Consider the following 26,585-nt stretch of genomic DNA (forward strand, 5'->3'; position numbering starts at 1 on the left):
GATTCCATGCTGACATTAAGCTCTCCCATAAAAGCACCCGCTAGTAATGCTTTCTACCATCTCCAGTTGGCTAGGAGACTTACCATCTTGGCAGACGAAGACGTGGCCTCATTTATTCATGCCTTCATCACCTCTTGGCTGGACTAAAGTAACGTGTTATACCCTGGGCAGAAAGCTTCAGCACCTAGGAAATTCCAACAAGGATACAACTTGCAGTGCAACAGAGGCTACTGCGAACACACCATTACATGTCCTCTGCTTCCTGCGTTGGCTTCTCATTGAGTATCAAGTAAAGTTTAAGCTCATGGTCCGTATCACCAACGTGCTCTTCGGCTTGGGCCCACAATATTTAAATGATCACCTGAATCTCCAGGATAAGGACCATGGTCAACTACTCTGATCCTCAGGCACAAGAAAACTCTACAGTCAGGGTAAAGCTCGTCTGGACCAACAACTGAGCTTTCTCAGGGGCTAGTCTGAGACTGAGACAAACTCCCACATACGCTAAGGATCATCACAGACCTCACCACCTTCCCCTTCAAAAGGCAGGTGCACTTCTTAAATCTGCCTTCTCTAATAAACACCGAGCAGCATATACATAAATAACCAACCTGCCTACTAAACCAAACCACTCCACCACACGCAGAATTCTCCTGGTGGGGAGAGGATGAGAAAGAGATTGAATAACACATGACAGATGTTAGTCACGTTGCTTAATGCACTGCTGGAAGGTGCTCAATACTGCGGTAATGAGCATGTATAAGAACCTATAAAATTAGGGAAAAATGTCAATGGGAGCTGAGTTTGTGGTGCACTTCTGAAAATCAGGGGCTGTGTGACTTGTCTGTGGCCAGGGATGAAGCCTATGTCAGAGCTGAGATTATAACTCTGGAGTTTCTCATTCCCAGTCCTGTGCTCAGGCCACTCAAACTGTGATGCTTGGGAGCTGAGAAACATTGATTGCAATGGGGGGAAGCAGTTCCAACTCAAAATGTGCAATCTTGGGGTTCGTGTACTTAGATGTTCTTCTGCTGTGTAGCCATTCTGGGGGCAGCTGAAGGAGAGATGTTTGTTTATTTGTTATCATTCACTATTACTATTTTTTTCCTCAGCGATCTCTGAACTGTAACAACACATATATAGAGGAGCCAAATATGTATCGCACAAATATTGGTGAATCCACAGTCTCCCTAGAGAGCACCATCAGGTCAGCCAAGAGCCACAATAGCTACCTTGCTTACATTCTCAGGTAATCGGGTGGTGGGTGCATGGCTTTCAGGCCTTTATTTTTCCCTTCTCATTGCTTTTGTGAGAAAAAAACTAACAAAAACCAACTAATGTTTTGGTTCAGCTGCTACTTGTCCTGTGTCTTAGCAATTCTCTTTATGCAGTTGTTATCTTTGCATCTTCCTTTATGTATTTCTCATTTGCATGCAACTTTAGTGGGCAGTTCAAACTATAATTAAAATGAAATACTGTAAGTATTTTTGCTATTAGTTCTGTAGAGCTTGCTTGTTAAAATGTTACATTTGACAGTGCGTAATGGAGATTTAGAGTGGTCTCTGTATTTCTGTCTTGTCACTAAGAATAGCATGTTGACCAAAAATGTTACTCCCCCATATTTTAGGGATGAGGCTGCTCAGAAGCTCAGTGGGTCCTCAAGCCAAGCAAGGGCAGGTCAGACAGAAGCAGATTCCTCCATTTTTAATAGGAATCCATCAAAATCCAATGGTAAGAGCTTTTTGGAGAATCGCTTAGAACCATGTGTGCATTTCTTCCTTCTCAGCTTAATAAAGATACTTTCTTGAAAAGATCCTATAATTAAAGTAGTAACCTCTCCATCTTACTCTGTTTCACTCTCAGTTTAAATAGCAGTACTGGCGTAACAAGGTATAAAGGTGTTGCCATAGTTATTATCTTTATCTAGGACAAGGTTTCATACTAGAAATATCATGTGTCTATTTTGTATTAGGATCTATTTCTGATTGGATGGCAGGTTACCACGAATTGTGTGATTGTTTCTGGATTCTCTTTCCTTTCTCACAAAGTTATGCACAGTTTTTCTTCCTTGCTTTTCAGATGGAAATTTCTTACTGGTTGAAAGCTTGAGGAAGTGTCTTCCTTTTACTGCTTTTCAGCTTTCTATTCCTAGGTCGTCTTGGTGCTTTATGATGGAGGGTGTATGTGTTGCTTTGACCAAGATGGCACCAGATGACTATTTTGCACATTGAATAGCAGAGAGAATTGTGCTCTCAAGCCACTGTGTATACATAAAAGTAGCAAAGAGTCCTGTGGCACCTTATAGACTAACAGACGTTTTGGAGCATGAGCTTTCGTGGGTGAATACCCACTTCGTCGGATGCAAGTGGGTCCGTCTGTTAGTCTATAAGGTGCCACAGGATTCTTTGCTGCTTTTACAGATCCAGACTAACACGGCTACCCCTCTGATACTGTGTATACATAGCAATTATCCAACTAATGAACTTCAGTCTCTCTCTTCTTCCCACACATTTAAACACATTTAAACTTTAGCAACAGTTACAGGAGCCACAATAGTGCAGACTAAACCATATAAAACATTAAAGTATCCTGTCCAGTTAGCTGTACTGTGCAATTTTGTTTCACTTGATTTCCTCAGATGAAGACTGCTGCACTAATAATCTATTCTCATGTGGCTGGCTGGGCTGTGTAGGCATAAGCATTCTAAAGTGCCCATCACCATGGTATCTGGGAGCCTACAGTGGTTTTCTTTCACTCCATTCATTTGGCATGTAGATTTGCACGACTGCCTTTCAGGTTCTCATCCCTGTGTTTTTTGCCTTCTCCACCTCGACAGAGCATGATTCTGATTCTGACAGCGAGTTGTCTCTTGACGAACATAGCAGCTCTTACGCTTCCTCCCATTCATCCGAGAGTGAGGAAGATGGGATTGAAACGGAGAAAAAATGGAACACAACCACTTCCAAAAACAATGAGCGTGGCCCAATCCACAGCACTCCTAAAGGTAAAGCAACTGCTCATGCTGAAGGAATAGATTTCTTTCCCGTATTAGAAAACGAATTGAGTAGTGGATGACTGGAATTGACCAGGATAGTGTACAGCTACAGCTGCTTTGAATCCCTGTTTTCTTATTGTTGGTGATATCCAAGAGATCCTTGTTTCCCCAAGCTGAGAGGATTTGTCCCCTGTGGTGAATGAATGCAAGAACAAAGGACACTTGAGTAAGTGTGCACCAGCTACTTAGCGTACCAATGCAACATGGCTGTTAGCATTGCAGAGGGACCCCTGCAGGGCTGTTTCTCTCCACAAATGTAGTTGGAAATGGCACTACACAGCTATCTAAATATCAGCAGAGGGGGGGACAGGAAGAGGAGGCAATAAAAGAGCATGGCAATTTGGGGGGTAAAAGGAACACCTGCAACTTTTCCCCCCCGTACAATAGAATAATGGAGATTTCCTGGGGTCAGAGGAGGGCACGAAACTGAAAGGTTTGAAATTAACACTTGGTATGAGTCACTTCTGTGTACCGTGTCCCTCCATGACTCTTTGAAGATACAGGTTTCGTTCTTATGCTAAGAGAGACTGGGACGGTCAGACAAAACTCAGTGGGTTTTGGCTCTCTGGTGTTCATTCACACTTTCCCTTGTTTCATCCTATACAGGTTTTCAGTTCCCTTTTGATTTTTACATTCAAACAAACACGAAGTAAAATTCAACCAAAATTGCTACAGTTTTCCCACAATGTAAACTGATGTGATTAAAACTCAACCCAGCCTTGGAGCAAGTTTTGGGTTAGAGAGTGTTTTCTACAAATGCATTCATTACTGTAGCAACTAGGCTTATGGCTGAATTGATGATGATGGTGCTTTATAATTATACCTTGACAATGGTAGGTGCTTCCATCACAGCATTTGTGCAGCAGCGTGAACTTTCCATTTAGCTTGGTATCTCAGTGTTTGCTTTTTTATTAGCCTCAGGCATACAGGGCAACTTCTGGGTTCCTAGGAAACATACTGCTCTAATACTGCATGAGAGAGCTTCTTTTTCTTATCAAAGGAATGCACAATTATAAGATTCCTTCACGGAAAGGTTAATCTTCTGGAAAGAACAGTATAAAGTCATTCCTGGTTAAGGACCAGATTGTTCTCCACTGCTGGACAATGAAGGAGGGTTCAAGGGGATGTGCTCCCACCCCCTGGCCAGCAGTGCAGCCCAATTGCTGTTCCTGTGCTCCCTCAAGCATAGGGGTTGCTCCCTCCATTTAAGTCCAAGAGTGCAAGACATCTCAAAGGGCAGAGAGGAGAAGGCAGGGCCATGCTCCAATATACACGTGTATCGGCCAGTAGAACTACTCAGGCACATAAGGGATGAAGAGTATGCTGCTGCTGCTGCCCCCTCTGTGAGGGAGCTCCAGGAAAAAATCTGCCTTGGGGAAACAGAATTCCTCACAGAGCTCCACCTGAGGCAATGTACCAGCACACTGCCCCCAACTAGGACTGTATTTAACTGGCAGGATAGTGCCCTCCAGCAGCAGGTTGGGCTAGGTAATCTTTAGAAATGGGCTGCTGCAAATGACTGTTCCACTGAAACTGTTGCAGAGAATAGGACTAGTTGAGCAGGACTGGAGGGAAGAACCTCAAGTTTTGTCGAAGGGTGGTTTTCGAACCAATGTGTTTTTTTGCATTGCAGTTGATTCTATATCCAATCATGTGAAACCCTATTGGCCCACAGAGTGCATAACGACAAGCGATGGGGAGGATCCAGGTGGGAAGCAGAAACTGAAAGTGGAGACAAAGGTCAATGTAGAGCTTCATAGGGAAAATCAGGTGAACCACAGCAATGAAGCACCTCGCGAAACTGAGAACGAAGGGCAGCAGAAAGAGAACAAACCTCTACAACAGCAGAATAACCAGCACCCGGAACAGAGGAAAGGTAACTCAGCCAACCTAGTGCATTAGAAACAAGTGAGAGACGAAGTGAAACATTTTGTAGATTCTATGATGGTAACTCAGAGATCCAAGCTGAAGGATTCTGTTGCCACATTAGGAAAGTGGGGAATTTGCCAGGTTTCCCCTTCATTCCCTTCAGCCTAATGGCTTCTCTAGTAATCTGCAGTGAAACTTGGGCAGGGGCAGGCATGGGCAGGCTTGGCCATCAGCACCATTCATGTTTTGGCGGAATATGGTTGCTCTGTAGGGGCATAATACCCTTCAAATTGGCTTCAGTCTATGTAACCAGAGAGGTCTATGGAGGGGCAGTAGCTGTAGGGACTGTTTTTGGATGGTCTAACCTTTTTATTTTAACATGGAATAATGGTGGCAAACTTGAAACAATCTGCTAATAAAGGGTAAATGATGCTTTTGCATTTGTTCAGTTTGATTAAATAAAATTACCAACATGATTAAAACTTCTGATCCTCCTTTCTTTCTATACCAGGCATCTTGAAAAATAAAGTCACCTACCCTCCCCCTCTGATGGATAAGAATATGAAGAATCGACTACGGGAAAAGTTATCGGATTATAATCAAACCACTGTCTTATCCAGGACTGCTTCCTTAGGGACAAACGATGGGGTTCGTTCACCCTCTGACACTGGGGTGACAATAAAAAATCCGCGGAGGGAACAGTCTCGAGATCAGCTCAATGGAATGGCCATGAATGTTCATGTGGGAACAGTGAATGCTGAGACCTCAGATTCTGAGTAAGTGCCAGTTTGAGACTGTCTTCCCACAATCACTGGCTTCTGACTTCTACTTCTTTCTCTTCCCTGCCCAGAGTTCACTTCCACACGAGGCTGCACCGTCTCATTTTTTAGATTTTCTAGGCTACTGGATTAAAGACTTGGGACAATGACTGTGATAACTTCTTATTTATACAGTGCCCCATGCCCAAAGGCTTCTTGGCATCTCACTAAATAGACAGAACGTATTACAACTGAACACATAATCTAGACTAAAGCAACCCTGTCTTTGCCCTCAACCACAGACATGAAAAAACACCTCTCAAGCAGCCTCAAATTAAAAAGGCCAGGATGGCTGGGGCAGTAGGGGGTGGCAGGAAGGGGTCAGGGGCTGGGGCTGCAGGCAGTCAGTGAACTTGGAGGACTGGTGGCAGAGAGGAAGCGGTCAGAGGACTGGGGCATTGGTTGGGGAGGAAGAGGCGGTGTTGTGGAGCTGAAGCTGTGAGGAACGAGGGGGCCGGGAGGGACAGTTGTAGTGAGGGGAAGGAAAGGGAGGGTTAAACAGGGTGGGAGGTCTGGTGAGGTAGTGGAGAAAGGGAGATTCCACTGAGCAGAGTCTCTTGAGTGTGGGGAATGGGAAATGTGGAGGCATGAGAAGGGACGTGAGATGCTACGGAGCAGATGCTTTGGTCACCCAGGACAGGACTGGGAGTCAGGAATGGCTAGGAGCAGTGAGAGAGTGGAGAAGGTGCATGCTGAGCAGATGCTCTAGGGCAGTGTTTCTCAAACTGGGGTTGCTGCTTGTGTAGGGAAAGCCCCTGCTGGGCCGGGCCGGTTTGTTTGCGTGCCCCATTCGCAGGTCCGGCCGATGACAGCTCCCACTGGCCACAGTTCGCTGCTCCAGGCCAACGGGAGCTGCTGGAAGCGGCGCAGGCTTACTTACTGCCCACCACTTCCAGCAGCCCCCATTGGCCTGCAGCGGCGAACCGCGGCCAGTGGGAGCCACGATCGGCCAGACCTGCGGACGCGGCAGGTAAACAAACCGGCCCCGCCCACCAGGGACTTTCCCTACACAAGCGGTGACTCCAGTTTGAGAAACACTGCTCTAGGGAGCAGAGAGGGCCAGTGTTGAAGACCAAGGCTATGGGGAGTCTAGTGCAGACAGGGTAGAAAGTCAGCGGCAGGAGCCCCAGGGAGTTGGGGGTACCAGGAGGCAGAGTAGGACAGAAACTCCAGGAAGATGAGGGACGGTCCCAGTGGGAGGGAGGGAAGTAGGAGTGCTAGGAGCGTGGAGGGCTGCATGCAGTGGGAGGAAGGGGGGTAGGAGCTCTGGAGACCTAGGAAGGTCTGTGGCCACTGGCACAGGGGGCAGATGCCAAAGAGTGGGTGCTCTGCGGAGTCGAGAGTGAGGAGATCTTGGGTAGTGGGAACGGGGTGAGGGGAGGGTTGGTTCTAAGTATCAGGGTGCCAGAAAGGCTGAGAGCAGTGGAAGAAAGTTGAGGAGCAGTGTCAGGGTGCACGAGCCCCAAGGAACTGGGTCTCAGGAGGGCTGGGAGCTGTGTGAGGGAAAGGAGCGGATAGTTTGGGTCAAAGGCATGAGGAGCTTGGCATGGCTGGGCCGGGGGAACAGTGCTGGGGGAAGATGAGTCGAGTTGTTAGGGAAGTCCACGGAGCTGGGGAGAAAAGTGACATACAGTAATACGGTCCCTAAAAATATCATAGATGTGGTTAATAGAAGTATATCTGTTGGGCTGAAATTGGTGCATATATTTGCCATTATGAACTAAAGCTAGATTTTAATCCCAAGCACAGCACAGCACAGACTTTCCTAAAACAGGTATTCATGGAATGATTGTTTCACTAGTGATCATGTCCAGTAACATGTCCGAAGTTCAGATTATGAAAATGACATACCTGTACATTCCTTCCTTACCCAAACTTTACTTTACATATTCAGTTTTCCTTTAAGTACCACAATAATAATAAATATCCTAATTCTTTTCATAAGGAAATCTCTAACACAGCCTTAACCATGACATCGTGACCAGCTCCAGTACGCACACTCTAAGCTGGTACACAGACTTCTCTAAGCTCCATCTGAAAAGCTACCCTCCGATCTTTGGAAGTTGGCTATTGTAATGTTCCCCAGTTAGCCAACAAGCCTAAGTATTACTCGCTAATAGTAGCTAGTTGCTGCTATCAGTGGTAGTATTCACTCATAGGGAATAGCTGGCCAGCCTACAATGCTAAAGAAAACATATATACTGTTACATCTTTGTACCATTTATATATAAGTTATGGCATGAGTCTGTTTGAAATGCAAAGTTTCTAACACAGTGTAGGATTTCAGTACTTTATGAAATGCACACCTCCTTCTAGACATTAACCAATTACATGCACTGTACAGGCTTCCTCTCGTAATGCATTTCTATCTGCATCTCCTGTAAATAACTTTCTTCTGTCTTATTTTGTCCTTTGTAACAAGAGCAACCTCTGCCCTGCAAGCACTTCATTGGTGAAGCATGGTCATTTACTAAAATGGAATAGGTAGTTTCACTTGGAATTGTTTGCCTGTCTCTATTTAACCCTAAGCCTGCATGGTTACTTCTTCTCATGAACAGAGGCAGTAATGAAACTTCAATTTGAATCATCAGGAAACAGTGATGACTTTTCCACCTGGGGACTACTTGCTGTGATGTCACTTCCTTGGTACCTCGGATTTCACAAGAGATGCTGCATATCGAGGATGAGGATGGTACTGCTTCCTCTGCTGTTACACATTATGGCAGACTTCTGACTGCTCATACATGAAACATAGTACCCAAGACATGCATGATAAGGCTACATTGTGGTACATTCAATGGCTGTGTGAATATGTAACTGTGCCAAAATGCATGGAGACATAACAGGGACTCATTACGACGGATGAATGATTAGAAGAAGTGTTGACAGAGTCACAGCAACACTGCAGGAACTGCTCGTGTGCGCAGCCCATACTAATGACTTACACAAGGAGAACAAATTGTGTTTACTACAATGGACCTACAATAAGTCAAATTATCAGCCTTAAGAAAAGCACTAGAAGATGCCTCTTGCTGAGGTCTTGTTCTGTTACAGTGTGAACCATTCAGCTTCGGGAAACTCTAGAGAGAAGAATATCACACCAAGTGCCCTTCTGTATCTATGCCAGCATCTTTACCAGCCTTTGATGGACACAGTGTCTTAAAAAATGTCCTTTATATATAAATATATAAATATAAAAAAATTGTAGATAATTTTATATATTTTGTATGGTGACTCTAAAGAAGGAAAAGTTCCTTTGTATATTTTACATTTATACTGATATTCTTCATTTGATGCTAGGAAATCAATGGGAAGAGCTCTTGATTATTTTTTTATATTAAAAATTGCACAGTTGTACTTGAATTTGGCATTTGATAATGTAACTGATGTTTGCATCAAAGCCACCCTAAAATGCAGTGCAGTTTTTAAAATACTACAGTGAAAAGGTTGAATCTAAATTTATAAATATAATTTATAGGTTTCTGTTTCCAGATTATGGAATACTTTAAGGATGCAGTGTGTATTTTTGATAACCTCTACTAAAACCAACAAAAATGTTCATTTGTTTTTAAGGTGTTTTGGCCTCTTCTCCCATATTTTTTAATTGGTGTTTACATTAAAAAGAACGGAAATCAAATTCCCAGCTAAAAGATATTGTATCTTCAGCTAGTCAAAGATTTCAAAACAGTTCTTGGAGAGAAATCAATTCTGGTTTACAATATTTCCCTATGCTTGTGTAATTTACATGCTAGTCACCTTTTGACTTAGCTTTTCATCACATTTTTCCTACTAAGCAACAAACCAGGGTCTTGTTGTGAGGACGCACTTGTGCAGTTCCCCCATTGCACAAATACTTTGTGAGGCTTACTGCTTTGTTTTACTTTTTATTTTTTACTCTGAGTCAGCATTTTGCCAATTGGAGCAGAAACATGAGTCTTTAGGAGATCTGTGTTTCATTTCTTAACTCTTTTGGAAATTCCTGGTTATCTTGTTGTTTTGCAATACAAACACAAGTATTAAACAATTTCATGTTTCATGCACACTAAACATATCTTCACAAGTGTAAGAAACGTGTAGTGTCTGCCAACCTCATCTTTTTACAGTGTTTACAAAAAAAAAAAGAGATGTGGAAAATAGTTGTCCACAATAAGTATGTAGGGAAATGTTTCTGTTAGCAGTTCCTTTTGGCTTGAATATATGACTCAAAATGAGTCCTTAAAATTCCACTTGTGAAAATGATACATTTGTTATCTACCTTTTCTTAGTATTATGTATTTCACACTATAGTCATTTTTCATAATGACCATTTTGAGAAGTTATTAGCTGTTCCTTTGTATGAATATGCATGTGAAGGAGAATAAACAGAAACAATACGTCAGGCTGGATAAAATGCAGGAAATTAACAAAAAAAAGCATATACTGTAGTAATATTGGTTTTATTATATCCTTATGCATTTTTAAATCTACTTGAGGCTTTGGAAAGGGGAAAGGATACTGTCTCTTTAAAAAATTATGCAACATACTGCGTGAAATTTTCTGATTGAAAAAAGTTTTTTATGTTTAAGTGTCTGTCACACTTGACTGTGTGCTCAGATACTCTGTACAACCTGTGTTAATCATTTTGCATCTGTGTATGTATATTTTGCCCCAGTGAGATGTAGTTAGTTATTTCAATCAGAACTTTTTCAGTAAATGTGTCAGTTGTATTAATGACAGAAAAATTAAACCTATTTTTATGACTTGTTAAAACTTTATGGCAGGTTAGACACTGGAGGTTTTTTAACAAAATGTGTATTTATTAATGTGCAGAACACTGGAATTGCAGCACAGATGAAAGGAGAATAAATTAAGATTTTTAATTTGTATTTCTGCTCTGGCTGTTTATTTTTCATGGAGTACTGAAGTAGAAATGGACAACTTTTGAGTAGCATTTCCTATCGTTTGTAAAGGAGTTGTTTGAAAATGCAGACAGGAGTAATGTTTGTACTGATAACAATCACTCTCCAAAAGGTTGAAAAACTCTAAGAATGTTTAGCACCAAAGTAGCACTGCTTGCAAGATTTTAAATCTTTGGTTATGCTTCTGAGGAAGGTTGCTGAGCATAGAAATTAGAAAGGAGAAATACCTGTTAAATTAGCTTGTACATCACCCTGTAGTATCCAGCCTCATTTTGAATATGCCAGTGGGCATATCTGCGAGCTGGATGCTACATGTCGTATTCTCCCAAGATGTCCTTTCCTGAAACCTGATGCCTTTCTAATGCTGAAATGTATTAATCCATTTCTTACTATGAGTAAGTTAACAGGGCTCTCTGCACAAGCACAGGGCTCTGTCCATGCAGATGAGATTGCTCAATCAGGGCCACAGATTGCACCAATCAAATTTGACCATGTACGAGCATCTTACCATTTGGTTCAGTTGCAACCCCTAGATTGACTCCCCCATTTAGTTACCTGCTGTGGTTCTTCCTTCTAGAACATTCCAAGGAGCAAACCAATATAAGCTGATTTTTTGCTTGAAAATTACAAACATTTATTCTGGACGCCTTCACAAAGTTCTGAGATATCAAATATAATGTTAGATAAATTCTTCACCATGCCTAATGTCCACAGATCCATTACAATGGCACTTCAGGCTGCTTGCAGCAGCCAGACCTATCAGTCACTGGTGGCAGCAGCAGCAAGCCCTGCCTCTGAATCATAGAATATCAGGGTTGGAAGGGACCTCAGAAGGTCATCTAGTCCAACCCCCTGCCCAAAGCAGGACCAATCCCCAGACAGATTTTTACCCCAGTTCCCTAAATGGCCCCCTCAAGGATTGAACTCACAACCCTGGGTTTAGCAGGCCAAGCTATCCCTTCCCCTCTCCCACTGGATTTGCTTTGCCCCAATAGTGGCTCAGCCAGTTCTCCCTGCTGCTTTACTGAGGGAAATGCCATACTCTCATTTCAAATCTCTGGTTATTGGGCTCCCTTTGATGTCCAGCTAATGCCCAGCTGCATCCCAGGGCTGTGTTTGACTTCTGGGGAGTTTTTCCCTTCGATACTGCTTCCCGTCCTGAGGCGTTGTGGCTGGTGCCCCCACAGGCTTCGGGGAAAGAGGTAGGCTGAGAAAGCCAAAGGCAAAAGGAAAGGTCTGGTTCTTCTAGTGTTGTCCCTGTGGGTGCTCCACTTTAAGTGTTGATGTGCCCCTGTGCTTGTAGCTCGAGACGTAAGGTAGCAGTGCCTGGTTGGGCCGCACATGCGCAGACCCCATCTCATGCTGCCTCAAGCGGTTAACTGATGCTGTGCAGCCAGCACCCCCCCACCCCCCCACCCACACACTTCCTTCTCTGTCACCTTTGGCTTGAGTCAGAGCATTCAGTAGCACCTCACGGTTACTATTAAGTCCCTCTTCTGTTCCCTTTTTACTTGTAGTTAGTAGTCCTCGTTGAAATACTATCTCCCTTTTCTCTTTCCCTGTCTCAAAAAAAAATTTATTTTCCTCAGAGGACCCTAAGTTTCATTTACCCAGCGACTGCAGCCGCAACTCTCTCCATACAACTGAGAGATTACGGTCCTTCTGGGGGATGCCTGCCCCCTCAGGGTTTAAACGCTGTGCTACCTGCCGGCTGTCAATACCCTTCTCAGACGGCCACTCACAGTGTGTCCGGTGTCTCGGTGAGGGACTCATACAACAGAAGTGCCTGCACTGCCACAACCTCAAAGCACGCACAAGAAAGGCAAGAGATTTACAGCTGAAGCTTCCCTCATGGAGAAATCTCTTCGCCAGCATCTGAGCTGGAAGTACAAACCCCTCCTGGCCAGAAATCGCCTCCAGCCACGTTGAACAAAGGCCCCTCTTCAAGATCAAAGCATCCCAACCAAACTGCCAAGAAGGCAGCAAAGAGACAGGAGACCACATCCCCGACCTCGGAGTCATCTAAGAAAAGGAGCTCTGATAGCAGCCAAGCACTGCTGGTACCAGCAGCATCGGCTATATCCGCAGACGACACACTGGGGCCCTCTGGTACCGACGATGCCAAAAAGCAGAGAGCTCTTAAACACTCGAGCTCTTCCACAAGCGCTAAAGGGAAACGGGCGGCTCTAGCCATTCCGCCGCCCCAAGCAGGGCGGCATGCCGCGGGGGGCGCTCTGGCAGTCGCCGGTCCCGCGGCTCCGGTGGACCTCCCGCAGATGTGCCTGTGAAGGGTCCGCAGGCGGGACCAGCAGACCCTCTCCGCCAGAGCCACCTGCCGCCCTCCCGGCGACCGGCAGAGCACCCCCCGCAGCATGCCGCCCCAAGCACGCGCTTGGCGTGCTGGGGCCTGGAGCCGCCCCTGAGGGGAAAGTTAAACCCCAAATCTTAGCACCTACAACAGCCAGTAAACCCTCAGTACAGAGCATTTCAGCACTCATGCTGCCACCTACTGTCGGCACTAAATGGTCACACTAAACACCATAATCCCAGCGTTGGGCGGGGGCTGGTTCTCAGCCCTCAACCGCCAGATCATGTATTTTCACATATCCATCCACCCATTGCATTGGAAATTTCTGCGATTACAGTAGTACAGGACCATTTTTAGTACAAGGTCCTACCCTTTGACCTTTCCACTGCACCGAGGATTTTTTCCAAAGTACTTGCCGTAGTAGCAGCCCACCTACACAGAGCGGGCACAATGATATTCCCGTACTTGGACGACTTCCTACTGAAAGCACTGACGCTGCAGACAGCCATACAGTCCACCCAATGTATGATCCATCTCTTTACCTCCTTAGGGCTTCAAATAAATGTTCAGAATTCCACCCTAACACCAATCCAGTGCCTCAAATTCATTGGGGCGGACCTCCACTTCCTCAAAGCAACTGCTTACCTTCCAATAAAATGCTTTCAGACTCTAGCCACCTTAGTCTCAACAGCACGGAACAGCCCACAGGTTTTTGCCAGGATGTGCCTACAGTTTCTAGGCCACATGGCCACTATGACCTCTGTCGTTCAACACACAAGGTTACACATGAGCTATCTTCAAGCCTGGCTACAGATACAGTACGTTCCTCACAGGCCCAGCATGCACAAACTCCTCACCATGCCCAACGCAGTCAAGGATTCCCTCTTATGGTGGATCAACTGAGACAACGTCTTCACTGGAGTGCCCTTCATACAGAATCCACCTACCCTTACCATTACTACAGATGCGTACCTCCCGTTGATCTACAGCAGAGTCCCAACTTCATATCAATCTGCTGGAACTTGCTGCTGTTCGTAATGCCTGCTCACACTTCCTACCATTGATCCTAAACAAAACGATACAGATCCTCACGGACAATTTCACCAGTATGTTCTACATAAACAGACAAGGGGAAGCACGATCACATTCCCTATGCATGCAAACCATGCACCTCTGGCAATGGTGCATCAAACACAACGTCCATGTGATAACATCGTACTTACCTGGCTGCCAAAACAACATGGCAGATGCTCTGAGCAGGAAGTTCTATCAAGACCATGAATGGGAGCTGAACACGCGGGTCATCCAAGATATCTTCCAATTGCGGGGGCTGCCAACGATAGACCTCTTTGCAACTTCACAAAACTCCAAATGCCCCGATTCTGCTCCTGGGAAGGACTTGGCCGTCACTCTCTGGGCGATGCCTTCCTCATCAAGTGGAACACTCCCCTCCTCTATGCCTTCCTCCCCCATTCCCCTCATACCCCGAGTACTTTACAAGATAAAACAGGATGGGGCCAGAGTGATCCTAGTAGCCCCCACATGGACATGACAAATGTATCCATAGCTTCTCCACATGGCAGTCTGTCCACCATGCAAGCTCCTGCCTCTGCCTCGACTCCTATCACAGGACGCAGGACGCATCATCCATCTAGATCCCTGCAAACTTCAACTCAAAGCCTGGTTACTCCGTGGCTCTTGGGATCTGAAATGGCATGTTCCACAGAAGTACAGAGCATATTGTTAAACAGCCGTAGGAAAACTACCTGGCACACATAAATGGAAACATTTCGAATCATGGTGCCAATGTAAACAGACCGCACCTGTGTCGGCCTCTTTACCCCTTACTCTAGACTATCTACTGGAACTTAAACTAACTGGACTTTCTATACCCTCAATCCGCAGCCACCTGTCAGCCATTACAGCTTTTCATCATAAAATTAACAGATTCTCTATTTTTACACATCCCATCACCAAATGCTTCTTAAAGGGCCTCTTGAACTCCTATCTAGACGTGAGAAAACCTGCCCCACCATGGGACCTCAATCTGGTCCTCCATGCCCTCACCGGACCCCCTTTCGGGCCCTTAGCTACAAGCTCCTTATTACATCTTTCTATGAAGGTTGCGTTTCTAGTGGCCATTACATCGGCCAGATGGGTGGGAGAACTAGCAGCTCTCATGGTTGACCTACCCTATACCATCTTTTTTTAAGGATAAAGTGTGTCTCAGACCACATCCTAAATTTTTACCTAAAGTGGTATCATCCTTTCACCTCATCCAAATGATATACTTACCCACATTCTTCCCAAAGCCACATACAGACAATAGGCAAGCCAGACTGCACTCTTTGGACATCCACAGGGCTCTCACCATTTTTATCAACAGAACGAGATCGTTTCACAAGTCTCCAAAACAATTTCTTTCCATCACTGATCGATCCAAAGGACACACCATTTCTAAACAATGCCTTTTCAGACTGTATCAAACTTTGCTATCTCCAGTACGAGCGACAACCCATTATGGGGATCTACACACATTCTACTAGGAGTCTCTCAACATCAATTGCCTTTCTCAACAACAGCCCTATTGCGGAAATCTGCAGAACCACAACCTGGACTTCGCACACTTTTACACAACACTATGTGTTGCTACAACACACATCTTCCAATATCTGTTTGCTCACACGGTGCTCTCATCCACTATGACTTCATCTCTGAACCCCTCTCCTTCCTCCGGAGGGCATTGCTCTGAAGTCACCTATGGTGGAGCACCCACAGAGACATCACTCAAAGAAGAAGAGGAAGTTACTCACCTTGTGCAGTAACAGAGGTTCTTCAGGATGTGTCCCTGTGGGTGCTCTACTACCCTCCCTCCTCCCCTCTGCTTCGGAGTTCTAGCCTATACGGACTCTGCAGTAGAGAAGGAAGTTGGGTGGGGTTTGGCCACACAGCATCAGTTAAGTGCCTGAGGCAGCATGAGACGGGGTCTGCACATGTGTGGCTCAACTGGGCACTGCTACTTAAATCTCCGGCTACAAGCACAGGGGTACATCAGCTCCTAAAGTGGAGCATCCACAGGGACACACATCTCGAAGAACCTCTGTTACTGCACAGGGTGAGTAACTTCCTCATCTCTGGCTTCACCACCCTCATCACAGCAGGGCCACCCAGAGGATTCCGGGGCTGGGTCGGCGGCGGGGGGGCCCCCTCCCGGGACCCCCGCCAAGTGCCTGCCCCCCCCCGCGGGGGGGGGGTCCCGCGCGGGTCTGGGGGGCGGGGCGCGGGTCGGGGGGGCGGAAGCGGCCCCCCCCCCCCGAGCGCGGCGGCGGGGCGGCGCTCCCCCCTTCCCCCCCCCCACGGGTCCCCTGCATCACAGCACAATCTGGGCAGGGTTGCCTCAGCTCCTGCAACCCCACCACAGGAAGGAAGGGAAGTAGACAGGACTGGAGAGGCCACGGCCCATGGCAAGTGGCTCCCTTCCCTATCTCTGTAAGGGGAATGACAACTGAAGGGCTACTCAGCAGAACACACCTAAGTTCCTCAGACCTGCCCTGGAAGCCCAGCCTCTCACTGACAACTCAGCTGCTTCCTCCCCTCCCCTCCCTTCCCCTCAGGCTGCACAGCATGGACATTGGAGCAGGGGTCAGCAATGTGTCCGTACGAGGACACAAGTTTTCATGGTAAAAATGTTGAGGTCTGTGGTAATATTTTAAAAAATTGAAAGACTGAATGACATCATCACCACTGCCCCTCCTCCCCAAATGTCCATCACTAAATACAGTAATTTTGTCAAGTGTCTGTCGTACAACATGGTGGTGCCGACCCCTGCCTTGGAGAGTGTGATAAGGAGCCTCCAAGCCCAGATCCTTCCCCTTGCTCCACTCCTGAAGCAGGTCTTCCAGGTGTTCCCTACCAATAGCCCAAGTTGAGACCTTTAGGGAAAATGCAGGCCCATCTGACCCCTGGGAACCCATGCAATAGAGAAGTAGGGCCACGAGACCCACCATCCTGGGTAAGCTGGTCCCAGGCCATCCATTTTCTTGGGGAGCCATTCCCAAGCCCCATCCCTCTCCTCAATAGACCATGAAGTGGGCCCCAGAGCAGGAGGAGAGCAAATAAGCTCAGCTTCTTTCAGGACAGAGAGAGCTCAAATCACCCAAAATATCTTGGTGTGATCCCTGAGCCCAGTTTCAGCCCCTCCCGTTGAACCAGGAGCACAGGGCAAAGGGCAAAGAAATTGAAGGGGATGTGGGGAAGGAAGTTTTACCTCTGGACAGGAAGGCCAGCTGTCCCAGTCAGAGTTGGCGGCAACTCTTCCAGTAAGAGCGCTGTGAAACCGAGGCTGCCTAAAGCTATAGCTGTTCTCCCTCCTCGAGCTCCCTGGGAAGATCACACAAGAGGCGTGGCCATTTCCAGCCATTTGTAAAAGACTAGGAAAGTACTGGGCAACTCTCCCCAGCTGCCTCTGTGGGGCACCATGGCCATCCATCCAGGCAAACATCCCCAGCTGCTGCTGCAGGCCACCACACCCTCTCATTCTCCCGAAGTCAGCGGTGAGAAGGAAAACGGCCCAGATGTGAAAGAATAAGCAGGTAATAAGGGGCCTCTTGGCCCATCATCTACTTCTTTCCAGCCCCACTCCCTGATGTTGAGATTGAAAAAGGGGATAAAGCTGAGCCTGTGATTCACAGACACAGCGCCATAAAATGTCCCCTCTGGACACCACCTGGAAACCCTACTTTAACAAAAGATGTGAATAGCCCTTTCCTCCCAAGCTGAAAGAGCCCCGCATTCCTGACTACATTTTGTGCTAATAATCGCAAAAGGCAAGGAGAGACCAAAGAAAGAGGCCACAGATCAACATTGACACAGATCCAGCCGCTGCCAGCACCCTATCCAATTGGCATAGAGAAGTGAGTGGTAGCAGTAGGATGGCTGCATAGCAGCCCCACACCCAACCGTGGGGGAGGAGGAGTGTGTGAATCTCACATACACACACACGGGCTGCCAAGTAGTTAAGAATTTGGCAAATAAGTCTCTTCTCGAGTGAGAGAGCTTCTCCATAGCAAAGCACGTCCTAGACTCTCAAATCCATCTGTTCAGTGATAGTTTCCATTCCCCCATTATAATTATTCAGGCCACTCACACCAAATGTTATAAAATGTCATAAAAGCCAATGAGATTTTGAATTTTTCCCTTTGTTCAAAACCAACAATATATATAAAGGCAGATAACAGAAATCGCTGATCCACTATTTCAAAACAATATACTGCAATTCAGTCTCCAAACCCACCATTCACACTCCACATGTGAGACCTTTTCTATGGCATTACAGCTCCTCACCACTAAACTGAAAGTAAATAGAGTTTCTATGGAGATTGTAGGTGCTAAATAGAATTTGGAAAGGAGTTATAAGGCATGATACACGAACAGGTTTCTGCTCACATGGCTGAGCACAGGCAGACAGAATTTATCTAGCCCTTAAATCTTAAATTCATTTTCCCAAGCTTTAATGTGTAAACCTTCTTTCGAGTACGAGCATTGAGGAGTATACTCTGGATACAATCCCTGTGTCATCTGTAGGGTTATGAAAACCTCTGTTTCAGAGAATAGCCTAATAGCATCATCTCTGCTTTGTGAAAGTTGTTATTTCTAATCCTGTTTGTGGAAAGCATTTATACCAGTGATACTTAGATCTCAGCGGTGCAGGAGCCAAATTAGTGATCAACATTACCCAAAAGAACCGCAGTAGTGTGAATTCATTGTTTCATTTACTATAGTACTATTCATATTTAAACAGTATGATTGGAAATATATATATTTTCACAGAAAATAAATTGATGCAAGTTGATAACTTCATTGTTTAATAACATAGTGAAAGCATCCTGATTGGTTAATAATTAAATCACACAGTGTTTTAATATTGTGCTGCAAAGAGCCACAGAAGACCCTTAAAGAGCCACTTGCAGCTCGCAAGCCACGGTCTGAGTATCACTGATTTATGTGCTTGTTTTGAAAGTGCCTTAATTGTACTAAACAAGTTTTAAGGCCTGTTTTGATTTGTTACCAAGATTGACGTAGCAAACATTTAGAAGAGGATTTTAGAGTCAAGAAAAAAAACCTGGAAATTTGAAAAGGAATGAAATCCTGCAGCTTAAATAGCACTGATTTTGGGGGTTAAAAAAATGACGGACAGGTGTTGTGTTTAACAAAGTCACTTCTGTTTATTCTTTAAAAAAAATAAAAGATGACAAAAAGCCAGCTATTAGCCCATGTGCAAGTGCTGTAAGGTCCATGGATGTAGTGAATAAAGATACAGGCCTATATCCTACAGTCTTTGACAGGAAAAATACTCATTTAGGGCCCAGTCTTCTGCAACCCTTACTGATGAGGAGTAATACTGCCTTATCCAAGTAGTCCTATTTAAATTGATAAAATCAGCACCCGTGGTCAGCAGAGTACTTGTGGAAGTACTGTGCAGTGTGAGGAAGGGTTGCAAAATCAGGCCCTTAAGCTCTAAGGGCAAATCCCCAGGTACTTAGGCCCACGAGAGTTACACACGTTCTGAAAAATCTTATTAGGCAGCTAGCTATATCTTTAGGCCCCTAAATACTTTTAAAAATCTGGCCCTTACTTTGTTTTTTTCTTGATTTCCACTTCCACTGATTTCAGTGGGAATTGACTCCTTAAGGCAGGAGTGGGGAACCTTTTTTCTATCAGGGGGCCATTGACCCACAGAAAAATTCAGTCAGGGGCCACACACATCCCCGCTGGAAGGGGGGGGGGAATGGAAGCTTGGGGCTTTCCCCTGCAGTGGGGCGAGCAGACGCTTGTGGCTCCAACCCCACAGGCTTCCCCTAGGCTCTGTGGTGAGGCCAGAAATGAGGGGTTTGAGGGGCAGGAGGGGGCTCCAGGCAGGAGATTAGGGTGAGGGCTCTGGCTGGAGGTGCAGGCTTTGGGGTGGGGCTGGGGATGAGAGGCTTGGGGTGCAGGAGGGGGCTCTGGGCTGGAGCCAAGGGGTTTGAAGTGCAGGAGTGGGCTCAGGGCTGTGACGGGGGGGGGGGTTGGGGGTTGGGTGTAGGAGGGGATGCAGGCTCCAGGACGGAGTTAGGGTGCGGGAGAGGGTTCTGACCTGGGGCTGGGGGCTGGGGTGGGCAGAATGAGGCTCGGGGGGGTGGGCTCTGGTCAGGTGACGCTTACCTCAGGCAGCTCCCAGTTGGTGGCAAAGCGAGGCTAAGGCAGGCTCCCTGCCTGCCCTGGCTTCATGCTGCTCCCGGAAGCAGCCAGCATGTCTGTCTCCTAGGCAGAGGGGCCAGGTGGCTCTGCATGGTGTGCGCTGCCCATGCCCCCAGGCACCGCCCCTGCAGCTCCTGTTGGCTGCAGTTCCCAGCAAATGGGAGCTGCAGAGCCAGTCCTGAGGGCGGGGGCAGCACGCGGAGTTTCCCTGATCACCCCTCCCCCTAGTGGCTGCAGGGACATGCCAGCGCACCGGTGCTCGCGACTCCAGCCTGGCAGGAGGGCACCGAGGCTTAGAGCTTGCAGCCCGGGGTGCAGAGACTTGCCACAGACTGGATGAATGAAGCAACAGGCCGGATCCAGCCCACGGGCCAGAGGTTGCCCACCCCTGGATTAAGGTCTGACTCAAACCAAGGTAAGGGCCTGAGGATTTGGTTACCAGTGAATGATTTTCAGCACCAGTGACCTGCACTGTTCTTTCTTAAATTAAAAAGGCATATTCCTGACACTGCTAATGATGAAATTGTATCTACCAACAACCTGCTTGTCCTGGGCTGCTTCTGAGCAAACTTCCAGTCCAGCCAAACTGTACCATATTTTGTAGCCATTTATATTTAAGGGGGGAAGATCTGTTTTCAAAATACCTAAGTGTAGAAAACTGAACTTGGCTGGCATTAGTGAACCGATGAGTGAGAGGGGGTTTTATTATAATAAATATTACTTTCATTCCTTAGAAGTAAATAAAATTAAGATGGGAAAATTTTTAGTACACTGGTGCAAATATTTTGGTTCATGTATTTTATGCAGCACAGCACTGATGTGAGAATGTGCCAGCATTTTTTAATTGAATTACTTCTAAATACCTGGCCAGTTTTTCAATAAATTAATCTGAAACTCATGAAATAAACTGGCAGGGTGTGGGATCGGTGAAAGAAACAATATTTATTATAATGACTCAGGATTGAAATGAATGGGGTGTTACAAGTTTTAAAACCTGAGGCTGCCAAAAATCAGCACTAAACAAACCAAACGGATTGAGCCCAGAGAAACACCTTATTCATTTTTTTAAAAATTATTGTATTGTTTATTTTTAAGTGGAACAGTAACATTTTGGGGGTGAGTCTTGTATACAGTGCCAGACTACAAATGAGAATCAGCCCTTCAAACTTTGGTCTAAGCAAATTTTTTACTTTCATGGATTATTTACAGAAACTAGACAGCAGACAAACCTCCCCACTGTGTTCGCTTGAGCTAACAGATTTAGCTGATTAGATCAACTTTGGCCATGGATGAGCAAACCCCCCCCCTCCCCCCAAACCCAAACAGTTCTTTCAACTAGGGTAATAGTAAAGATTTCAGGGGAGGAGGGGCTCTGAAACGTTACAAATTCTGAGCATCAATTCATTTATTTGAATTGATACCAAAATAAAATCTGTGCAATAGCATTTTGCAAAGGCAGCACAAGGAGCTGTTTAACCCCTTGCCTTTAAACTGGCAAGTGCATATCAAACAACTTAAAGACAAGTTACATAATAACAGCCATACTGGGTAAGACCAAAGGTCCGTCTAGCCCAGTATCCTGTCTCCCAACAGTGGCCAATGCCAGGTGCCCCAGAGGGAATGAACAGAACAGGTAATCACCAAGCGATCCATCTCATCGCCCATTCCCAGCTTCTGGCAAACAGAGGCTAGGTACAACATCCCTGCCCATCCTGGCTAACAGTCATTGATGGACCTGCCCTACAGTAATTTATCTAGTTCCTTTTTGAACCCTGTTATAGGCCTGGTCTACACTAGGACTTTAATTCGAATTTATCAGCCAACCGTCCACACCAGGAAGCCATTTAATTCGAACTAGAGGGCTCTTTAGTTCGATTGTACTCCACCCGGCAGGTGGAGTGTGGATGCTAATCGAACTTAGCAGCTCCGGGAGCTATCCCACAGTGCACCACTCTGTTGACGCTCTGGACAGCAGTCCGAGCTTGGATTCTCTGGCCAGCCACACAGGAAATGACCCGCGAAAATTTGAATTCATTTTCCTGTCTGGGCGGTTTGAATCTGACGTTCTGGTTGCACCTGCAACGATGCAGAGCTCTCCAGCAGAGGAGTCCGGGCAATCCCAGAATAGAAAGAGGTCCCCAGCATGGGTGACCGGGAAGTCCAGGATCTGATCGCTGTGTGGGGCGAGGAGTCTGTGCTCTCGGAGCTGCTCCAACAAGCAGGTTTCTAAAGCCATGAAAGACAAAGGATACAGCCGGGATGCGATGCAGCGTGAAAGTGAAGGACCTAAGACAAGGGTATCCCCAGACATGCCGCTTCTACGAGGCACTGCATGCCATTCTAGGTGGCTCTGCCACAGTGCCCCCACCAGTGACGTGGACTCCGAGCGCCCCAATAGTGAGATGAGGAAGGGTCTTTAGAGGACGGCGCGGCGACATCGAACCCACTCCCGCTTTCCCTGACAGCCAGGATCTCTTCATCACCCTCACAGAGATCCCCTACCAACCGTCCCTGCCCGTTAACCAGGACTCGGACTCAGGGAAGGATCAGGCGGTAAGTGCAACACGTATAAACATTTATTTTTATAACATTGTTATAGAAAAATAGAAACAGTATTTACAAAATTCTAAATATTAAACTATAATATATATTAAATTATATGAAGAGAAGGTCCACACAAATGGACTTTAAAATTCTAAATATTTACAATTTAAAACATTCTAAATATTAAACTATAATATATATTAAACTATATAAAGAGAAGGTCCACACAAATGGGGATAGAAAAATAGTCCTCTAGCGACATTTCTACGAAGGTGTCATTCAGTTAGCCTCCGCATGAGGTTGAAGCAGACTCTTCCACGCCAGGACATCCGAATATAGAGTGGAACCATCGCCTCTACTAGCATTGCTGCATATGGTCCTGGTCTGTGCAGTGGTCTTTCTGGGCACGAGTGACCCGCCTCAGGGTGATCTCGGTCTGCAAATACTGCATCTAAGTAGGGCAATTAGTGTAGTGTTACTATTGTTAATGGTTTACAATTAGGTTGCATAACAATGACCCTCGCCTACAGCCCACGTGCGAGAGGCCACAGAGAACAAGCATGCATTGATCGGGCTGCAAAAGGATTATCCTTTCTGCTTTGCACATTGCCTTTAGCAGGAGAGCACAGCTAACCAGTAACTGATAAGCAGTATGTACTGTAAGGCTTACCAGGACTTTGTGCAAGAGGATGCAGCTATCTTTTGCAATGGCGCCGCCAATGAGAGCGTATTCGAAATCTCGGACTAGTTCTGAGATCTCCTGAGACTTGGTTCCCTCTTTGGTCTTGTTCACTGAAACTGACTAGACTGTGTTTACTGTTGGCAAACATGTATGTGTTCAAGGAAATCACCTACTTTTTCACATCACACAGCAAAGACAAGGGACGACATGTTCCAGGAACTGATGGCCAGCTCCAGAGCGGAGGCGGCAGAGCAGAGACAGTCGAGGAGAGCCTGTGTCAGCAGCATCGCACACACCTGGAACGGGAGGATAGGTGGCGGCAGGAAGACCAGCAGGCGACTCAAACGCTGCTTGGTCTAATGAGGGAGCAAACGGAGAGCTCTGGCGCCTTGTAGATGTTCTGCAAGACCGCAGTCAGGAGGAGAGAGCCCTGCAGTGCATCTGCAACCGCCCTCCAACGCCAAGAAGTCCTGTCCCCCTCACCCAAAGTGACAAGACGGAGGCGGTAGGGGCCGTGAGAACTGTCCTGCACCACAGCACACCGATAATGTTAGAGACAACTGTCGCTGTAAATTTGTACAAGCTCTTTCTTTACAGCATCAACCAGTCCCAACTCCAAGTTCAAACCCCCCACTGTGTATTACATTATTAAAAGCGGTTTGGTGTTACTGACTGTTTCCGTCACGTTTCTGGTGTCAGAAGACTTTCTGTTGTTCTGTTAATGTCACTGCATAGCCCATAGTGCCATGCTACAGACTTGGCTGCAGGGTCAACTGCAGGGCACACACAGACTGCAGTCACTAGGCACCAGGGACAGTCTGTGTGGTGTATGCTGCCCGGTCTTTCCTTGATGTGTATGCTTGTGCAGGGTCCTGGTGCCTGACATCCCGAATGTAAAGGCAGGCTTCCCTTCACATGCATTTGGACCGTAGTCACGATCCTCCCAAATAGACCTCATCCAGGGGCAGATACTCACCCTTCCCCTTCCAACGCCCAAACCCACAGCCGCTGCAAACCCACCCATCAGTGCACACCTTAACCAGCACAGAATGCTTCCATGTTTCAACGAATAAACAGAAATGCAAAGTCAACGAAAGATTTATTATTAATTACTAAAACATGTCCTTAGTTTTAAAACGTCCTTGGGAAGTGGGAAAACTTGGTTTATGATCAGGCTCTCTTAAAATCAAGTGGACAGTCACAGGTTACCCTGCTCTAAGCCTCCCTGATGCATATCGCTTCCCGCTGGGATATTCTCTCAGCACGGGTGTCTGGCTGATCGTAAACAGCAGCCAGGCGATTTGCCTCAACCTCCAAAGGTCTCGCCCTTGCTCTCACAGAGATTGTGGAGCACACAGCAAGCAGCAATAACTACGGGATATTCTTTTCGCTGATGTCCGGCGAGTCAGTAAGGTCCCGCCATCTCCACCACCATTCTGCACTTGCTCAGCCGGTAGTTGAAGAGTTCCTTTTCAGTGTCCAAGGCGCCTGTATAGGGCTTCATGAGCCAGGGCATTCCCGAGGATCACTGTAGGCATCTGCACATCCCCAACCGTTATTTTGTGGTCCGGAAGAAAGTGCCTGCCTGGGCGTCTAAACAGACCAGAGTTCCTGAACACCCTTGCCCGCCCACCCGGTTGATGTTGGTAACGTAAAACGCCCTATGGTCCACCACAGCTTGCAGCACCATTGAAAAGTAGCCCTTTCGGTTAATGTACTCGCTGGCCTGGTGGGCTGGTGCCAGGATAGGGATGTGAGTCCCATCTATGATGACCTGGACATTTCCGAGAGTCACTACCTTTGAGAGCAGTTGCTCAACGATTGCGTGGGCTACTTGAATGACAGCAATCCCCACGGTAGATTTGCCCACGCCAAAGTGGTTCGCTACTGACCGATAGCTGTCTGGCGTGGCAAGTTTCCAGAGGCTATGGCCACACTCGCTGCACAGTCAGGGCTGCTCGCATCCTTGTGTCCTGGCGCTTCAGGGCAGGGGACAGCAAGTCACACAGTTCAAGGAAAGTGCCCCACGCATCCTGAAGTTTCGCAGCCACTCTGTGTCATCCCAGACCTGCAGCACTATGCGGTCCCACCAGTCTGTGCTTGTTTCCGGGCCCAGAATCGCCGTTCCACACCATGAACTTGACCCATTGCCACCATGATCTCCACTGCCCTGCTTTGTGAGAGGTCTGCGCCACTCTCCTCACTCAGCATCTGACTGTGGAAGAGGTGGACGATAATGTGCAGGAGTTGACAATGGCCATAAGTGCAGCGATGATCGCAGCGGCTCCATGCTCGCAGTGCTGTGGCGTCACGCTGTAACCGACCAGAGAAGGGCGCGAACAGATTTAGGAAGACAGGGAGGCGGGATTGACGGTTCAATGACGACACATTTTTCCCCCAGCATGCATTGGGGAAATCCCACAATTCAAATGGGCAGCGGGAGTGCGGGAACTGTGCTGGCCCTGTGAATGTGGAATTTGTGTATTTAGTATGGATACACAAATTAAATAGTCCTGTAGTGTAGACAAGCCCATAGTCTCGGCTTTCACAACATCCTCTGGCAAAGAGTTCCACAGGTTGACTGTGCATTTTGTGAAGAAATACTTTTGTTTGTTTTAAACCTACTGCCCATTAATTTCATTTGGTGACCCCCTAGTCTGTGTGTTATGAGAAGGAGTAAATAACACTTCATTATTTACTTTCTCCACACCAGCCATAGTTATAGACCTCTATCCTATTCCCCCTTAGTTATCACTTTTCCAAGCTGAAAAGTCCCAATGTTATTAATCTCTCCTCACATGGAAGCTGTTCCATACCCCTAACCATTTTTGTTGCCCTTTTCTGAACCTTTTCCAATTCCAATAGAGTCAGTTGCTGACTATTTTATCTATTGAACAGAAATCAGTTTGGGCAAACGCTTGAGAGGTTGACGTTCTCACTGCAACAGCATTAGTGATTCACTCTGCAATATGCAGCCAGAGCTATGAGTTTAATTGTTTTTAAAAGCGTTTAATAAAAACTGTATAGCAAATCCTGAAAGAGGCTGAAAAGCGTTCCATGGCAGTTTTTGGTTCTTCATGCAAGTCAATGCATGCTTAGTACCGCTGAGGATTTGGCCTGTTACTATGACATTTGGCTATGCATACTGGGGACTACAATCCATCTTTAGACTATA

General features: G+C 46.5%; 1 protein-coding gene across 3 annotated transcripts in view; it reads left to right on the forward strand.

The window, feature by feature from the left end:
• The window catches only part of CELSR1 (cadherin EGF LAG seven-pass G-type receptor 1), a 273,070-nt gene extending 262,465 nt beyond the window's left edge, over window positions 1-10,605 (forward strand). The window contains exons 30-35 of one of the 3 annotated variants that reach the window (XM_039515540.1): window positions 1,113-1,249; window positions 1,628-1,731; window positions 2,837-3,004; window positions 4,689-4,931; window positions 5,436-5,700; window positions 8,301-10,605. In XM_039515540.1, coding sequence (XP_039371474.1) covers window positions 1,113-1,249; window positions 1,628-1,731; window positions 2,837-3,004; window positions 4,689-4,931; window positions 5,436-5,700; window positions 8,301-8,325 — 942 coding nt within the window. In that variant the 3' untranslated portion in view covers window positions 8,326-10,605. The remainder of the gene's footprint in view (window positions 1-1,112; window positions 1,250-1,627; window positions 1,732-2,836; window positions 3,005-4,688; window positions 4,932-5,435; window positions 5,701-8,300) is intronic. The other 2 variants (XM_039515523.1, XM_039515530.1) reach the window with 2 other exon arrangements.
• The last annotated feature ends 15,980 nt before the right edge of the window (window positions 10,606-26,585 follow it).

This window comes from Mauremys reevesii, linkage group 1, assembly GCF_016161935.1.
Source record: "Mauremys reevesii isolate NIE-2019 linkage group 1, ASM1616193v1, whole genome shotgun sequence".
NCBI lineage: Eukaryota > Metazoa > Chordata > Testudines > Geoemydidae > Mauremys > Mauremys reevesii.